At 52.3% G+C, this 16,194-nt stretch overlaps 6 protein-coding genes across 6 annotated transcripts; 2 read left to right on the top strand and 4 right to left on the bottom strand.

Annotated features, from left to right (window-relative positions):
* Positions 1–60: 60 nt before the first annotated feature.
* EDD37DRAFT_594849 (DNA excision repair protein ERCC-5) lies at positions 61–4,052 on the top strand (the record flags this gene model as incomplete). The annotated part of the gene is made up of 1 exon (XM_062814563.1): positions 61–4,052. Exon 1 carries the CDS (start codon positions 201–203, stop codon positions 4,050–4,052), a length of 3,852 nt encoding a protein of 1,283 aa, XP_062667520.1. The 5' UTR covers positions 61–200.
* A 62-nt stretch (positions 4,053–4,114) lies between these two features.
* Positions 4,115–5,447, bottom strand: EDD37DRAFT_126136 (uncharacterized protein). The gene has a single exon (XM_062809380.1). The coding sequence runs from the start codon at positions 5,065–5,067 to the stop codon at positions 4,300–4,302; it is 768 nt and encodes a 255-aa protein (XP_062667519.1). The 5' UTR covers positions 5,068–5,447; the 3' UTR covers positions 4,115–4,299.
* Positions 5,448–5,920: 473 nt separating this feature from the next.
* Positions 5,921–7,754, bottom strand: EDD37DRAFT_638638 (auxin efflux carrier). Its single transcript, XM_062817110.1, has 3 exons — positions 6,406–7,754; positions 6,268–6,353; positions 5,921–6,212 (listed from the first exon to the last, which is right to left on the bottom strand). The coding sequence occupies exons 1-3, from the start codon at positions 7,643–7,645 to the stop codon at positions 6,138–6,140; spliced, it is 1,401 nt and encodes a 466-aa protein (XP_062667518.1). The 5' UTR covers positions 7,646–7,754; the 3' UTR covers positions 5,921–6,137.
* A 581-nt stretch (positions 7,755–8,335) lies between these two features.
* Positions 8,336–12,873, bottom strand: EDD37DRAFT_594842 (RalA-binding protein 1; the record flags this gene model as incomplete). Its single annotated transcript, XM_062814562.1, has 2 exons — positions 8,460–12,873; positions 8,336–8,423 (listed from the first exon to the last, which is right to left on the bottom strand). The coding sequence occupies exons 1-2, from the start codon at positions 12,392–12,394 to the stop codon at positions 8,336–8,338; spliced, it is 4,023 nt and encodes a 1,340-aa protein (XP_062667517.1). The 5' UTR covers positions 12,395–12,873.
* A 1,245-nt stretch (positions 12,874–14,118) lies between these two features.
* EDD37DRAFT_126089 (20S proteasome subunit beta 7) lies at positions 14,119–15,038 on the bottom strand. The gene has a single exon (XM_062809379.1). It carries the CDS (start codon positions 14,945–14,947, stop codon positions 14,204–14,206), a length of 744 nt encoding a protein of 247 aa, XP_062667516.1. The 5' UTR covers positions 14,948–15,038; the 3' UTR covers positions 14,119–14,203.
* Positions 15,039–15,250: 212 nt separating this feature from the next.
* On the top strand, positions 15,251–16,097 carry EDD37DRAFT_652985 (20S proteasome subunit beta 6; the record flags this gene model as incomplete). Its single annotated transcript, XM_062818510.1, has 2 exons — positions 15,251–15,363; positions 15,416–16,097. The coding sequence occupies 2 exons, from the start codon at positions 15,251–15,253 to the stop codon at positions 16,095–16,097; spliced, it is 795 nt and encodes a 264-aa protein (XP_062667515.1).
* Positions 16,098–16,194: the final 97 nt, after the last annotated feature.

Raw genomic sequence — 16,194 nt, 5'->3', positions numbered from 1 at the left:
GCGTCTGCAGTGACGTCGATAATCGATCGTGGTTCAAAGAGTGAAGCCGTACAATGTTCCGAGGAGATAATCGTTTGACTTGTCACAACCTCTTCGCACTACCAGAATTCGTTGCAATTGACTCACTCAATGAATCATACAATCCCTTCTGGGTGAGCACCCCATTGCGCGGGACGCATCCGGCCTCTTGACCAGCGACAATGGGTGTTACCGGTCTCTGGACAGTAGTTGCGCCCACAGCCCGGCCAACCCAACTCGCGTCTCTCAACCGGAAGCGCCTCGCGGTCGACGCCTCGATATGGATTTACCAGTTCCTGAAAGCTGTTCGGGACAAGGAGGGGAATGCCCTCCGGAACAGTCATGTGGTCGGCTTCTTTCGAAGAATCTGCAAGTTGCTTTACTTCGGAATCAAGCCTGTATTCGTGTTCGACGGCGGTGCGCCAATCCTCAAGCGGGAAACCATCAGAAAAAGAGCGCGAAGACGAGAAGGACGTAGAGAAGATGCCGCCCGAACTGCGGGAAAGCTGCTTGCAGTGCAAGTGGCACGGGCTGCGGAAGAGGAAGAAAAAAGACGTCGAGCGGAGCGTGAGCGCACACCTGTGGAAGAAGAGCTGCCGACGGACCAGGAACTTGTGTATGTGGATGAGTTGGGTATGACTCAGCAAGAGCGACAATCCGGGCGACAGTTTAAGAAGAAGGATCAATATCATCTGCCAGATTTAGACGTTAGCATTGAGAGCATGGGCGCGCCGAACGACCCACGGATCATGTCGCAGGCCGAACTTGAGGACTATGCCCGTCATTTTCATAGTGGAGAGGATGTCAATCTGTACGACTTCAGCAAAATCGATTTCGAGAGTCCGTTCTTCTTGTCGCTTCCGCCTGGTGATCGCTACAATATTCTCAATGCCGCCAGACTACGTTCGAGGCTGAGGATGGGATTTTCGAAAGAGCAGCTTGACGGGATGTTCCCTGACCGCATGGCGTTCTCCAAATTCCAGATTGAGCGCGTGAGGGAGCGGAACGAGCTTACGCAGCGGCTAATGCATATCAACGGGATGTCTGACGATATCATCAACCAAGGAGGAAGGATTGCTGGAGAGAAAGGAAAGGAGTATATCCTTGTTAGGAACGATGGTGTGGACGGTGGCTGGGCACTCGGTGTAGTGTCGAACAAGCAGGGTACCAAGAAGGAGAATGCGATTGACTTGGAAGATGAAGAGAACTCTGAGGGCCCCACGGGGGATTCGGCTGAGGAAGAAGAGTTCGAAGACGTGGCGATTGAGGGGTTGAACCGTATACCCAAAGCTCTGGGTAGAAAGAGGAAAGCGGTTGATTATGATACGTCCTACGATGCTGTCGAGGAGATTGCAAAGAAGCGTAGGGCGGTGTATGAGGCGAGGAAGGCCGGTGCGGCTGCACCAGCACTGCGGGAGCCAGTGCCAGAGGCGCCTCCGACTACAGTGCCTCCAACCACGAATGTGGACGAAGATACCTTGTTTGTGCCGGAGGACAAGGAAGACGATGATATGGATGAACTGTTTGAAGACGTTCTTCCAATTGAGCCGGAGCCAGAGGAAGACGACGAACTACAACGAGCCATTGCCATGTCTTTAGAGAAATCTACAGATGCGGATGGTGGGTTCATCGTCGATGACAGTGCACAAGATCGCGCAGAAGAGGATGACCAGGACGATGGTTTTGATCTACAAGCAGCCCTTGCAGAGTCCCGGAAGAACAAACATAAGTCGAAGACCAATGTCAGAGAACGCAGTCCAGCGCCGAAAGAGAGCCTTCCCGCGCCACAGTTCAACGGCCCTCTGCCTTTCGAATCCATAAATCTTGGCCAGTCACTCCTGGGAAAGAAAAAGTCGGAGAAGATTGAGGAGGATTTGTCAGGAGGGTTCGACCGCGAACTTGGTGATGACGCCTTTCGCAAAGAAAGACCGCCTCAACCTATGCCGGATTGGTTCAATGCAGCTCCTAGCACGAAAGATCTCAAACACATTCCTGAAGATGCTGAAGATGAGGATGTTACTCCAGCTAAGCACGCTGGAGTCGACATCACTAGTAGAGAGAAGATTCGTCGCTACGACACAAAGGAGGTAATTGACCTTGAAGCAGAAGATCAGAACGGCGAGGAAGATCGTCCTATCGAGGTTGAGGCGGAAGCAGAAGAAGACAGACCGGTTTTATTCGAGCCATCTCAGGATATTCCCACGGAGCCTGATATGCCGCTGCCGGAGGATTTGCCTGTGGTAGATGAAGAGGAGGATGCTGAGCGGCGCAAACGTGAAGCTGAACGCGAGGAGCGTTATGCAATGGCTCGTCAAATTGCCGCCGAGAATGATACCCAGGAAATGGTCATGGGCGATGTGGCGGAAAAAGCTCAAGCTGAACCTCCTCCGCCTTCGAAGGTGCCTGATTTCAATCCAGACCCGGCCCCAGCCAAGCCAGATACAGCGGAAGGTGAACCTGCAGTATCTGAAGGTGATGAAATCGCATGGAGCGAATCAGACTACGAAGCCGATCAGCCGGCAACGCCAGGCTCGCTGGGTACAGTCAACGAGCAGCCCGAAACAGCACTCCCAGCAGACGATGAAGATGAAGGCGAGGACTTTGAGGACGTTGACATGGAGCCTGAACCTGTCCCTGTCCCTGCTGTTGAACCTGCCGCGCCGCCATCTCAAGTGTATGACACCGTCAGTGCATACGTCGAGACTCCCGTCCCAGCCGCTCAAGAGCCTGCTGCGGAGGAAGAATATGAATACCTCTCCGAATCCGAAGAAGAACTCATGCGCCAATTGGCCATCGAAGCCGAAGAACACGCCCGCTTCGCCTCCAGTCTGCACAACCAAAAGACCAACGCAGACGCGATCAGGGACTACGAGAACGAACTCAAACAACTAAGGAACCAACAAAAGAAAGACCGCCGTGACGCTGATGAAGTAACACAAGTCATGGTGCAAGAGTGTCAAGCTCTTCTACGCCTCTTCGGCCTTCCATATATCACAGCTCCAATGGAAGCCGAAGCCCAATGCGCCGAACTCGTTCGTCTAGGTCTTGTCGACGGCATCGTTACAGATGACTCCGATATTTTCCTGTTCGGCGGAACGAGAATCTACAAGAATATGTTCAACGCAGCGAAGTTTGTGGAATGTTATCTCGCGAGCGAATTGGAGAAGGAGTTTACTTTGGATCGTCGCCGACTCATTCGCTTCGCCCACTTACTGGGGAGCGATTACACCGAGGGCATTCCTGGCGTTGGACCCGTGACTGCTCTTGAGATTCTCACAGATTTCGAGACCCTGACTGAATTCAAGGAGTGGTGTTCCAAGGTCCAACTTGGTAGGCCGGCGGATCTGGAAGATCAACTTACCACGCCTTTTCGGCGGAAATTCAAGAGTACGGTGCAAAAGAGGTTGTTCTTGCCGAATGCGTTTCCGGATCTGAGGGTCGATGAGGCGTATCTCAATCCTGAGGTGGATTCGGATCCGGAGCCGTTTGTGTGGGGGGTGCCGGATCTGGACAAGCTTAGGGGATACCTCATGGCGACGATTGGGTGGAGTCAGGAACGGACGGATGAGGTGTTGGTTCCGGTCATTCGGGATATGAATAAGCGGGATGTGGAGGGGACGCAGAGTAATATCACACGGTTTTTTGCCGGGGGTGTGGGTGTTGGCGGACGGGGGATTGGTGGTGCAACAGGGAGTGGTTTGGCGGTGGGTGGAGAGGGGCCGGGGCCTGGGACTGGGACGGCTGAGGGTATGGCGCCGCGGAATAGGACTGGGAAGGAGTCTGGACGGATGAAGAATGCTTTTAAGAGGTTGAGGGGAGAGGCGGAGAGGAAGAGAAAGGGGTTGGACTTTGAGGAGGGAGATCAGCAAGGCCAGCAAGATGAGGATGGCCAGGATGGTCAGAATGGTCATGATGGTGGTCTGGACGTGGCTGAAAATGCTAGTGGTGATGATGGCGATTTTGCCGAAGATGAAGCGCCCAAGAAGAAGACCAAAAGTAAGACGAAGGGGAAGTCAAAGAAAAGGTCAACTTGATAGTGGTAGCAATGTGCACGGATATGCTAGAGGTGCACGCCAATATCAACGCCGTTGACGTTGGAGCGCACAAAACAGGCCCTCAAACATGAACTTCTAACCGCTTATTGAGATCAGGAAGGGCGTCGTCTCCGTCGACAACGAAATGTACGTAACCTGATACTCTAAGAACACTCCAGGCACAATGGCCAACGCCTCGCTATCAAATGCGGCCAAGTCACTCCATGATGCCGACATGCCTATCTACTCAAGGCCTGCTCATTCTGGACATCAGCTCCAAGCACATGTCCCCAGTGCACCTGTCCTCATTGCACCCGTCCCTGTGGTACTCGTCCTGCATCGAATACGATTTGTACCCCTCTGCATCGCAATCCGGACACCTCCCAGTAACGTGACGCGACCAGTCATCGATGGCTCTAGAGGTGTACCCCTTTCTTGATGCGACTTTCTCCTTCCAGTACTCGGGATCATTGGGCACAAAGCGGAAGCAGGCGCGGCAGAGATGAAGATGTGGTGGGATATAATAGTTGGCTGTGGTGAGTTGTCTGTCGGGCTTCTGAAACAGGTAGAAGAGGAGGGTCTTGTCGCGCCAGCCGCGCCAGCCAGCCATTATGTCTGGATACGACGCGACGTGGGCCATGGTCTTGCAGGTGAGGGCGAGACAGACTTGATGATGGGGGGTCTTGACGTGACGGAAGATCATCGTCAGGACCTCTGTCGGGAGGCTGGCGAACGTGGAAGAAGGTTGGGAAGATGCTGATGCTGCGAGGACCGTGGCAGGGACGAAGAAGGGGTCATAGGGGTTCTGTCGAGAGGGGCGAGGGGGGCGAGACGGTGTAGGGACCCGAGATATAAATGGCCCAGGCTTCCACTGTGCTGAAGGCCGGTCTTTCGACGCATCATCCTTTGACCATAGAACGATCTCTTGCTTTTCCTCGTCCACGTCGTGATAGTAAATCTTCGGTTGGAGACTGCCATAGTCCTGGTCACTGCTATATGGAATTTCGGCGCTCATTCTGACGGGTACGTGTGCGTAGTGGGTCTGATGAGTTAGTGTTGATAGAGGTCACAGAAGAAGTTCTCTGACCAGTAATCTGTCTGCAAGAGCACCTGGAGAAGGGGGATGAGAGGAAGAAGGGAAAGAGAGAAAGGACGAGAATGACGGAGACAAAAGAAGAGCAAAGAGAGAAGAAGGTTGGAAGAGACGAAGAGAAAGGAAGTGGTGAGGTGAGGACTGTGGAAGCAAATAGAGTGTTCAATATCTTGGTTGAACCATGGCCAATCTCGTGCAAAGCATGACACTTGACGGTCCGGCATCGTTTGTCGTCCTGACGGACGGTGGTCACGATGGTGGTTGTGTTGTTTAGTCATTGTTGTTGCGTAGTCTGCATGCCAAGTTACCATTAGCGACTCAAGAGAACCAAAGTGGCAAGGATTTGCGAGGTCTTACTTGTCTTCGCTCGCACATGAAAAGTCGTCGTCGCTATGACACATCCAGCAAGTCATAGGGGACGGCGTCCATGCAGGCGTATCGTATTTTTGTGTTGCCAGATTCATGGTGATCAGTCGAATGTGTGTAAAGTGCAACTTGGACTATTGCATATTAAAGGAAGAGACAGAAAGTCACAAGTCAGAAACTCGGACACTCTGCCCAGTGCGCGTATGAATGAATGTGGAAGGAGCGAGACAAATTAGTTCGTCTGTCATCGGAGAACCCATCGCTGTCTGTGTCCAGGAGGCTATTGGGACTCTGTCTATCCATCTGGTAGCTGTATTGTGAGATTCGAAAAGGGTGAGAGGTATGTTCCAGGTTGTTGGATGGAGAACTCGTAAAGCAAGACAAGCCAACTCTTGTAAACTCTTGTAAACTCTTGTAAACTCTTGTAAACTCTTTGGTTGGGTTTAAGCTTGTCCTTAGCGTTGAGCTTGGCCGATGAGCCAAAACTCGACAAGGCTGAACTCTCACGCACATCAGGGTCCTGTGGTGTCTGGTAATATAAAGCAATCGGACGGCTGTCCCAGCTGAAACTCCTTCTTGATATGAAAAGCAAGGTCGCCGCATGGTGAGCTGTGATCTCTTGCTCATCAAATAGCAGCTTGGCTGGCTCTTAGCGCACCAACAACAGTGAACGAGAGGATCGGCGATATAGCATACGACAACTACGACAAAGGTCAGTGTTTGGAATCTAAGGCTGGTTTTCCCACTTCGTCCTACCGTAAGCAGCTTCGAAATGTTCCTCTCCTCGGCCTCGTCCGCATCACTAACTTGGATAAGCGTGATCAATTTCATCGCTGGGGGTCCTTGACCACTGTCAGTACCACAACTGGCCCAAGAGAGTGTAGAAGAACGTACCAGTCGGCATCAACATCATCGCAAACCACAACATAGGATCCTCCCCAAGGATACTCGTCCGCGTTGCAAGTGCGTAGATAAGCGCAATCGATGCGACTGGCCAAATCACAAATCGTATAACCATGATGAAAGCCACCGTGATCCACGGCAGTTTCGTATTCGCTCGGGTCGTGGCACTATTCCTCCTGGCATCCCGCATGGCAGTATACAATGAAACCCCCGCGACGACCACCGGCAAAGGGACAAATAAGCCACCGATGCTTTGCCAGGATGAAGTCAGCCATGCAGTAAAGATACCACCTTGATAGGTATCGTTGAAGAATGACCGATGGAGAGGTCGAATCAGTCCGATGATGGCGCCGAGGATAGCACCCAGCAATGGCGCATTGAAAAAGTCCGCGATGAAGAGTAGCCACCATTTCGCCCTGGGCCCAAGCTTGACCCAATGCCTCTTCGGCACCACAGACGGACGGCGCTTCATCTCCTGCGAAGGCGTTGCCGCAACAGACGGTCTGCGCTTCGAAACCAGAAACGTGTTGGACGCAAACGAGACTGAAGGTCTAGAGTTCAGCAGGCCTGTCTGCTCAGTGGCTCCATGAGGATCGAGCGGATCAACTTCCTCGTCGTCGTCGTCAGGGTCGGCGTCGTAAGCACCAGCGCCAGCTTCCAGATCACCATGCCCATTCACTTCGGGAGCCTCCTTGTCATGCTCCGGCGGGTGCTCAGTGTCGATCAATCGCGGTCCAACGGCGAAGGTCAGACAACTGGAGATCGTGGCGAAGACAAGGAAATACGACTTTGCGCGTTCCACCGCCTTAGCAGTGCTCTCGTCCGACACGATCAGCGACTGTAAAATGCCGGTTTGTTGCAGAGCCGCAATGAGTAGCAGCGGGTAACTCGTCGTGTTGTTGAACATGAGCGCAACGGTGGTCCAGTCGGGCATGCCCATCCACAGGTGGGCCGCAACACCGATCAAGAACGATATCAAGTGGCAGATGATGGCCCAGATGAGGATGATGCCATAGCGTTTTGCGGAGCCAGCGTGCAATTCAGAGCCGATGCTGGTGACCAGCAAAGCGGGCAGAAACATGCGCACGCATACTTTGGAGATGGCCTTGGTGTTGGCCGGCGTGAGTAGTTTGAGATGGGCCGCGATACCGCCATAGAAAATGACCAGAAGTACAGAGAGACTGGCCTGGATGGCGGCGAGGAACGAGTCCAACAACCCGGTGGGAGCCATGTTCGTGCGGTGGTAGAGGTAAGATGAACAGCCAAGATCAAAATGAAGTCATCGTTGCAGCTCGAAGTATTTATGAGCTTCCAAAACGAGGAGCAACATTGAGTGATGGTGCCATCGATGAGGAGCTTGCTAGCGCTGGGTCTATCTCGTCTGCATACGTAGGTGGTGGCCTGTGGAGGCATGATTAGACGTGGGGCAGTGGGCACCCGGCATCCCCAGAAGTGCCTGAGATACAGTACATGTCCACGTCGCTATCTTAATACATTCCTAAAAATGCCTACGATATTCCATATGCAGGAAACACGGTCAGGATTTGAATTGTGAGAATCTCTCTGATGCTCAAGGGTATCTCCCAAGTCAAGTTAACCATCCTGTCATAACCCTCTGATCTGCCCAAGGCAATCTTTTCAAGCCATCCAGTCATTCTAATAAAAATCCTCTCAATCCTAGTCAAACACAATCTCTTCGTTGATGATGGGGAAATAAGGTCCTGCCTTTTCCAGTGGTGGACGAAAATACAATAGCTTTGTCGCTCAAATGCTTTGGTTGGTATGGAGAAATGGAAGGATCAACAACTCGCCCGGCCTGCTAATGGGGTATTGTGAAACGAAAAACAATGCGAAAGGTGAATGAATTTGGTGACATCAACGGTCGTCGTAGCCAACGGGCTCCTGCGTGAGCCTAACCACCTCATAGAAACAGCATCGAGCTTTCCCTACGCTTAGCCTTGACACTGGCCGCATTGTCAGGTGCTAACATGTTATTGGCTCCTCCGTATCTGTTAGATCCCTGGCCAGTCTGTGTTGGTTGGTACCGTGGTTGTATAGGCTGCTCATGCGGTACAGACACGTAGCTTCGAGTCTCGTAAGAAGGCTGGATTGACGAAAACCCGAATTCTCCAGTGTCGACGTATTTGTCGGGGTCGCCGATATTTTGAGAGCTTGGGGTCATGGTCGCATTCTGGGAGAAACTGCTCTGGTTGTAAGCAGGCGTTGGCAGGTCAGAGAACATCTGCCGTCGAGGTGATCGAATGTCCTCAGGAGTCAAGGAGCCTTTCCGCTCAAACTCTGTGGACTGGATCGAATCTTCTTCGCTGGGTCTTTCAAAGATGGCCTCAAAGTCCGTTAAAAACATTGCAAACACTGGTGCTGGAATGTTGAGTGTGGGCGAGAAAACGATGCCTACGTTCTTGACGCTCATCTTGTTTCGTTCCGAGTTCTGCACCACTTCGAGCAGATATTGTGAGAGAGCTCGTAGTAGATGGAAATTGGCAGGCGGCAGCTGATGCACCAAACCATTGTACGCCGCAATCTTCTGCGGCTTCTGATCCAGTTCCAACACCTTCAGGAAGTCCAGATGCAGTTCTCTCGTCAGGATAGTGGCTGGCAATTCCCGAAGATATGTTTTGAAGAGGGAAGCGACCGCATGCACATCATAATCTTCCTCTTCCTCTGCAAGCAAGTCGATGTCTCCTTCAGTATTGAACCGCTCCTTGAGAAGTCGAATGACAATGTTCGATCCACTAAGCCGGAACAGCCCTTCTTCACTCGAAGCATTCCTGACTCGAAGGAACTCAATGCACCGATAAACCACCGCAGGAAGATACACATTCACGTCAACAGGAGAATAGTATTCGACCGCCTCTTGGAGTTGCATGCCAAATACAGGCCTCACATGGCCGTTTCGATGAGCGCTAAGCTCAGCCCGTCTTGACTGGGGGTGGGACTGTTGCTGCACAGGAGCCAACTGCTCATGCGAAGGTCTTCTGAAATGGGAGAAGAGGTTACGCTTCTTTTGCTCCCGCTCCTTGCTGCCACCGGATACTGCGTGCTTGTTTCCCCACAGCCCAGCATCAGGAATGACAGTCGCATTCATGGGCTTTGAGATGAGGGACTTAGGCGTTGGACCAGATTCGGGAGCTAGGTCAGGGGTGTGACTGGACGTGTTTGACGGTGATGAAGACTCGCCGAGAGATTGATTGAATTGGGGGCTTCCGGCCGATCTTGGATCAGCATCTTCATGTATGCCTCTCTGAACGGACCTGACGTCCTTGCCATACGAGGCCTGGATGCCGGCACCATACTGCGGCCGAGCCTCTGCGGGCTTTTCGTCGATGTAATGCAGTAATGTCTCCACCCATTCGTCTCGTTCGAAGTCATTTTCCGCGCATAGTACGTGACGCACATGGCTGTTCATGTCCTTGCGCTTGGGCTCGAGAATAAGAAACGCATGCCGATATTGATTCTCGCTGTCAACCTCACTTGATGGAGGATCACTCTGAGACTGTTTGCCGATCCGTGCATTCAATAATTTGATGGTCCCCAGATGGGCACCACCTGGTGCTTCGAAATATCTCAATTCGGGACTGTCAAGAACAAAGTATCTTGATTTCCATCCTCCGAAGTTTTTGCCTTTCTTTGTGAGATAGCCTGATTTGGTTGGAATGCCAGCATATGAGGATTGGACTGTTTCGCTTTGTGTGTCGTCGCCGCTTTGAGCAGGAGGCGGAGGTTGCGGCTCCAACACGTCAGTAGACAAGAACCGACAGATAATGGTCGCAGCTTTTTCATCCATGGGTGTGTCAAGTAGACCTTCGAAGTAGGTCTCTATCGCTGCTCTTCGCGCATCAACCATGGCTGGAGAGTGGCCAGTGAACAGCCTTCTGTCGGGTAGTTTAGGCAGGTCCTCACAATATGGTCGGAGTTGCTGATCAATGTTCGGAACTGAGCTAGGCATCTTTTCGATGCGCCAAAGCTCACGAGAAGTTGCTCGCTCAAAGACTGATAGACTAAATACCGAGTTCTCCTCCACCGCCTTGAGTCCAATTATACTGTTTCTTGAAGGGCGCAGTCGCGACGAGGCTACTTTGATCTGGATGGAGGGTAGAGCGTTCGGTGGTAAGAGAAAGTCAGGCCAGGTCGGGCTCATGAGCGAACGGTCCACTGCTGGTATCTCATTTTTACTCAGGGGAGACTCATTGCGGCTGGGGTCCACGATACTGGTATTGCTGTCCACTTTCGCCAGCGGTGAAGGACCGACTCGTTTTTGGCTGTCTGGCGCGGGAGCTTGCTGACCTGGGGTGGTGGGGGCAGGCAAAGCTTGTTTTGGTGCTCGTGGAGACAGGGGAAAGTTGCTAGCCGGTGCACGCGGCGACATAGGAAGTGAGCCCGGTACGAGGGTGTTGGCGAAGGGTCGAGGGCTCATGGGAAGGCCAGGACTTCGTAGAGGATTTGAGAGCTGTGCAGATGATACTGAGAGCGTCGAGGTTGGAGATAGATGATCGATCACCGCTGGCGGCTTCGGCAGGGGCTGTGAGGGAGGCAGTGTTGGAGGTAGATCGGCTGGAAGCTGAGGAATATCTTCAACCATGATTTCTCCCGCTTCACCCTTGGCCTTTTGTTCTTTCTTCGATTGACTCCTCGCTTCTTGTTCTTGGATGGCTAGAAGCTCCCGTTCACGATCGTCTTCTTCTCGAGTCTTCCGCCTGCCTCGTTGCAGAAGTTCTCGGTCTTCGTCGTCATCTCCGTCGCTGATTACTACTTCTGAGGCAGCGAGGATTGGGTTAACAGACGCATCATCCTTCACCGGACGCAAGTCAAGAGGTCTGGGTGGAGCCTTTCTCGAAGCTTGGAAAGACTTGGTAGGCTTTTCCGAGAGTGGTGTCGCTTCGGTCACAGAAAAGACTGGTTGTGCCAGATGTGTTGCCAGGCTTTGCGTCCGTGGTGCCTGCTGCAGATGGAGTGGTGGCGGCATCATTGCTGGATCGATCGGTGAATTGTCCATCCGTGCACTGGATGGTTTGCTCGGTGTTTCCTGCTCTGACTGGGGCAGATCCAGGCCGACCACATGATTGCCCTCACTCAAAGAGCCTGCATAGTCTCCTTCGGACTGCGGCGAGTCGCCAAGTTGAGGACGGGGTTGATCATCTGGGCCAACAGAAGGCTGTATTTGCACCTCTTTTGCCTTCTTGCGATAGCGATCTCTTTCTTTTGTCATACGCTCTAGATCCTTGTTCAGACCCAGGAGTAAGACCCTTTGTTTGTCCACGAGTTTCCAGAGCTGCGCATTTTGTGCCGCAGCTTGGCTCTTATCCCTCAGGAGATGTGCTATCAGAGATTCTGCGGATCCTGCTGTGGCTATCAGGTTGTAGACATCCTCATGCGATGGGTCTTTCACCTCCCCTGGCGGCTTTTGCGGCAGCGAAACGCCTGAGATATTTGAAATGGCGGAGTCTATGGATGATGTTCGCGGCATCATGGGAGGGGGACGTGCCCCTACTGAAGACGCAGTGTAGGATACGGCAGAGCCGGACAGAGCGCTTTCCACCTTTTCCTGCGGCCCCGAGTCGCTGGTCCCGCTCTTCGTCCTCTGGAGGGTCAGCGCAGTATTATCGCCAGGTATTGCGGTCGTCCGAATCTGGGGTTGACCGTTCAAGGGGCTCTTGCCCTTCGGTATGTTTAGAGAGTTGCTCTTCTGAACGTCATGAGAATCCGTCCTCGCCTCGTGCAAATTGTTGACCTCCGGGGCCCTTCCTTGTTGACCGAGACCTCCGGACCTCGAGCCTGACGAAGAGGTCAAGTAGTCCCGTGGGATGAGATTGTTGTTCAGCACAATGTGGGCAGGCTTGCGAGAGGCTGCAATGTAGGCATGGGCGTCCGCCAGCGGAGAAGACGAAACATCGGCGGCTGTTTGAGCCAGACGAGTGTGTGGCGATCGAGATGTGGTGGTGCTGTTGCTGACGGGAGACATTTCGGGCAACGATTATTCGCGTGCATGAGGCACAGGCGTTGGCGTCAAGCCATTGGTGAGAGGGAATACCAGTTGGCGACCGCTGACAGGCCAGCTGTACGGAGCGGCGTGTGAAGGTGGAGGGAGATATTGCGATCTCACAGAGGGTCCAACGCGAACTGTGTCGAAAGGTTGTTCGGTCGTGCTCCTGAGAAAAGTAAAGAGTGAGAAGGACGTGCTCCAATTGTGTCTGTAAGCGCCGAGATGAGATGCGGAGGGTTTGGAGGCGGTGATGATTGGACACGTCTTTTGTTAAGGGAGGGTGGCTCCTCTTCTGCAGCTTGGTGCAGCAGGGGTTGAAAGAGTACGGCCATGCTCGTGGAAGGGGTGGATACAAGTTGTCATGTGTATCTGGTCATCCCCTGTCTATGATCTGGAGATCGTCTTGCCTGTTGAATGATGCGAGCGAGGTGTCACAGGAGTGCGCCTACAATCGCAGGAAATTATGGAGTACGGGGTACTCTTGATACCCATCATAATGCTTGTCCTTTCTCTACCTAAGTACGGAGTACCCTCTGACAGTACTATACTACAAACCTGCACTCCCTCATCGTACAGGAAATAGTCATAAGGATAATATTCACGCACTCACCGCAATTTGCAGAGTTTAATCTCCTAGTTTCAGGTCGCAAGTGAAATTCCTGAACCAATCCTCAAACATCCAAGGCACCGCTTGAAACAAAACGTCCAGCGGCCGGTTCGCCGCGGGGGCAACCCTAAAAAGAGCTGAGCCCCATATTTTAGGCGTTAGCCCCAACTGCCTAAGGAATGCGCGCGGAATGTCTGACGATGCCATCGCTAAAGATGTGACATGAAGCCCACTTTGACTCCGGTAAGAGTTGGCAATGTCCAGCTGCATCGTATGCATGTAGAGCAGCTGAGTACGTTACCAGATCAAGAGTGACCTCCCTATAAAAGGTCGACTGTTTCTTGAGGCGTAACGGAAATACCAGGTAGTTATTTGCGGCTCCGGTGACATTCGGTTGACTCCCTGAGGTTCACACTTAACCTATCTGTGGCTTGATCCCAGCAGTGGGAGGACCAAAAGGTATCTTCGTGAAGCCACCAACCTTAGTTGAAGTGTGTACGAGTGGAATCACCTTGAGTTCCCTTATGCACACACTGTCGATCAGTGAAAGTCTAGAATCTGAAGAGCCGAGGTGTGGTTGTTTGAGAATGGAGATTATTACTGTCTCCTTTATTCTGCCGCACGCTTTCAGGCTGGCTATACCATAATTTGACTTAGTAGGTTTATAGGCATGGCGCTGAAAATGCATGGGTGACTGGATCGTGCGCCGTTTCAGCTGCAGGAACCCGAGCCCGAATTCTTGACAGTTGTTCTGTGTGATTGGCTTGAAGACAACCCAATAATCATAGTGGCACAAACCGTCAGGGGCTTTATGCACTTCATTCATGCCGATGAGAGCGCGCCCACACCATTTAAGAATGCGATCTTCGAAAAGGTTCTGCACCTTCTGTCCCATCTCGACAATCTGCAAGATGGTTGTCTGCTGACCAAGATGTCCTGAAGACCACACCCGACCCTCCATCTCCTTGGTAGCCGAGAATCGCGGCACTTGTCCCTTTGTGGGACGATGCATGGCGCCTCAAGATACCATAGTATGATGAAGCCTTGCTGATGGCGTTCTCCTGCCTGTCGACGACTTGTGACAAATCTTGATGGATGCTGACGCCAGGCTCTGCCCTCAGCCATTAGCGAAGGACTTCCTGCTTGGTTAGAATGTAATGATATTGCTGTACCTGTAGCTCTCAAGGTCGTTTTCGTTTACTCGACGTTCCGGGAGTTGAGTCTGCGCTAGCATTGTCCGACGAACCTCCAGACCTGAAGTCGATCGTCCTCTTTCCTGCAGCCGAAAGAGTCTTCTTCATGGCCTGGTCTTTGACGCGTAGCTCATACTGGCTTTCGAGAAGTGCTTCCTTATAACCACTTGCAGGGAGCCCTAATGGGTCAAATGTCTCTCTGGGCAACGAAGTCCGGTATTGGTCTTCCTCCTCTAAACCGGCCCGCGCCATCAAGCTGGAGAGCAGACCGGGATTGCGGAAGGGCGGTTTACTTGCCAGGTCCAAATTGAAATGTACACCTTTTGCCTTTAGCTCTAGAAATCGCTTGAATTTTGCATCCATGGCTGGATTGGGCGACCCAGGCGGAGAAGACGGTAGCGAGGTCATGGGTTGTGGTGCGGCAGTCAGATGATGGATGATGTCCCGATCAGACATGGATTCTCGCATCTCCATAAGAGAATCTTGCTCGCTTTCGTTTGCCGTCTGTTCTGGCATAATTGGCCCTACCATAGGTCCATTGTCCATATCCGCCATGGTAGCCATGGGACTTGGCTTTGGCTCAAGCACAGGCGGAGGGATGCCATCTCGAAAATTGTTTCCTGCCTGGGTAGGTTTACTGGCATCCGCGATAGATGTCGTTGTCACAGCATTCTCGACTGTGTTGACATCTTGTTCGTCGTCGCTGGACTCATAGCCCACGAGCGCACTCATATTTGTGCCGAGATAAAGCCAAAGGCAGGGCTATCAATGAAGGCATATACGATCGTATGGTCCTCACGACATAGCGAAGAGGAGTGGTATGGTGCCATCAGGTACAAGTAATTCGAGCATGACTTTTTTGAAGGCCAATTGCACTGGCGGTAGAAATGCTCCGTAGTACCCTGTACGGTGGAGTTTTGCCACAGGCGGCAGGCGCATACGTCGACTGCACTGCGGCCGGCTTCACTCGATGAATCTACATGGCTCTTTCACACCTTACTTGTTCTTCATAACCACCAACACATTCTTTGCGCTATGGCTTCTCTGTCCAACTTCGGGCAGATGCCCTCCGACCAGCCTGGCTACTCTTTCTCAAACGCCGGCTCATCTAATGAGGCGTCTGGACAAAGACAGCATGCCTTCTACCCGTATGTCGAACAACATCCGCCTCTGTTAGACTGGATAGCTGACAATTTACAGATACGCAGACAACGGTGGCTCGACGTTAGGAATCACAGGTGCCGATTTTGCTATCCTTGCAGGCGACACGCGATCAACCTCCGGCTACAACATCAACACCAGATACGAACCCAAGCTCTTTCGAATTGGCGACGACGGTGACTCCTCCTCAAATATTGTACTCTCAGTGGTGGGCTTTGCAGCGGATGGACACGCGTTGAAGGAACGACTGGATGCAATTGCCAAAATGTACAAGTACCAGCATGGCAAACCCATGAGCGTCAAGGCATGCGCACAACGACTATCAACGATACTCTACCAAAAGCGCTTCTTCCCATACTACGTACACGCGATTCTGGGTGGATTGGACGAGGATGGAAAAGGAGCACTCTACAGCTACGACCCAGTAGGCAGCTACGAGCGCGAGCAATGCCGAGCAGCTGGAGCGGCGGCCAGTCTGATCATGCCTTTCCTGGACAACCAGGTCAACTATAAGAATCAGTACATTCCAGCCTCCGGTTACGGTCACGAGTTGCAACAGAGGCCAATCGAAACGCTACCCCAAGATGTTGTCGTTGGACTAGTCAAGGACGCCTTCACCAGTGCCACAGAAAGACATATTGAGGTTGGTGACGGGCTTCAAATGCTCATCATTACAAGAGATGGCATTGCGGAGACCTTCACACCATTGAAGCGAGATTAGAGGAGAATGAGAACAACGGGAACCCTGCTGGCACCGAGTGTTGCGTTTGTATGCATAATCTGGCGAAATAGGGATGAGCCTAGGTTCCAAGGCGAAA

The sequence above is a fragment of the Exophiala viscosa genome (genome assembly GCF_022695815.1).
Source record: "Exophiala viscosa unplaced genomic scaffold EDD37scaffold_10, whole genome shotgun sequence".
NCBI classification, from domain to species: Eukaryota; Fungi; Ascomycota; class Eurotiomycetes; order Chaetothyriales; family Herpotrichiellaceae; genus Exophiala; species Exophiala viscosa.
The sequence above is the reverse complement of the archived record's forward strand: the minus strand, read 5'-3'. Positions and strand labels throughout refer to the sequence as shown.

Excerpts from the sequence above, each read along its gene's own strand:
- EDD37DRAFT_126136 (XM_062809380.1), bottom strand. The coding sequence starts at position 5,067 with ATGAGCGCCGAAATTCCATATAGCAGTGACCAGGACTATGGCAGTCTC.
- EDD37DRAFT_638638 (XM_062817110.1), bottom strand. The coding sequence starts at position 7,645 with ATGGCTCCCACCGGGTTGTTGGACTCGTTCCTCGCCGCCATCCAGGCC. Across the intron at positions 6,354-6,405 it reads GATGATGTTGATGCCGACTG|GACCCCCAGCGATGAAATTG; the intron begins GTACGTTCTTCT and ends ACAGTGGTCAAG. Across the intron at positions 6,213-6,267 it reads ACATTTCGAAGCTGCTTACG|TTGTCGTATGCTATATCGCC; the intron begins GTAGGACGAAGT and ends CCTTTGTCGTAG.
- EDD37DRAFT_126089 (XM_062809379.1), bottom strand. The coding sequence starts at position 14,947 with ATGAGTGCGCTCGTGGGCTATGAGTCCAGCGACGACGAACAAGATGTC.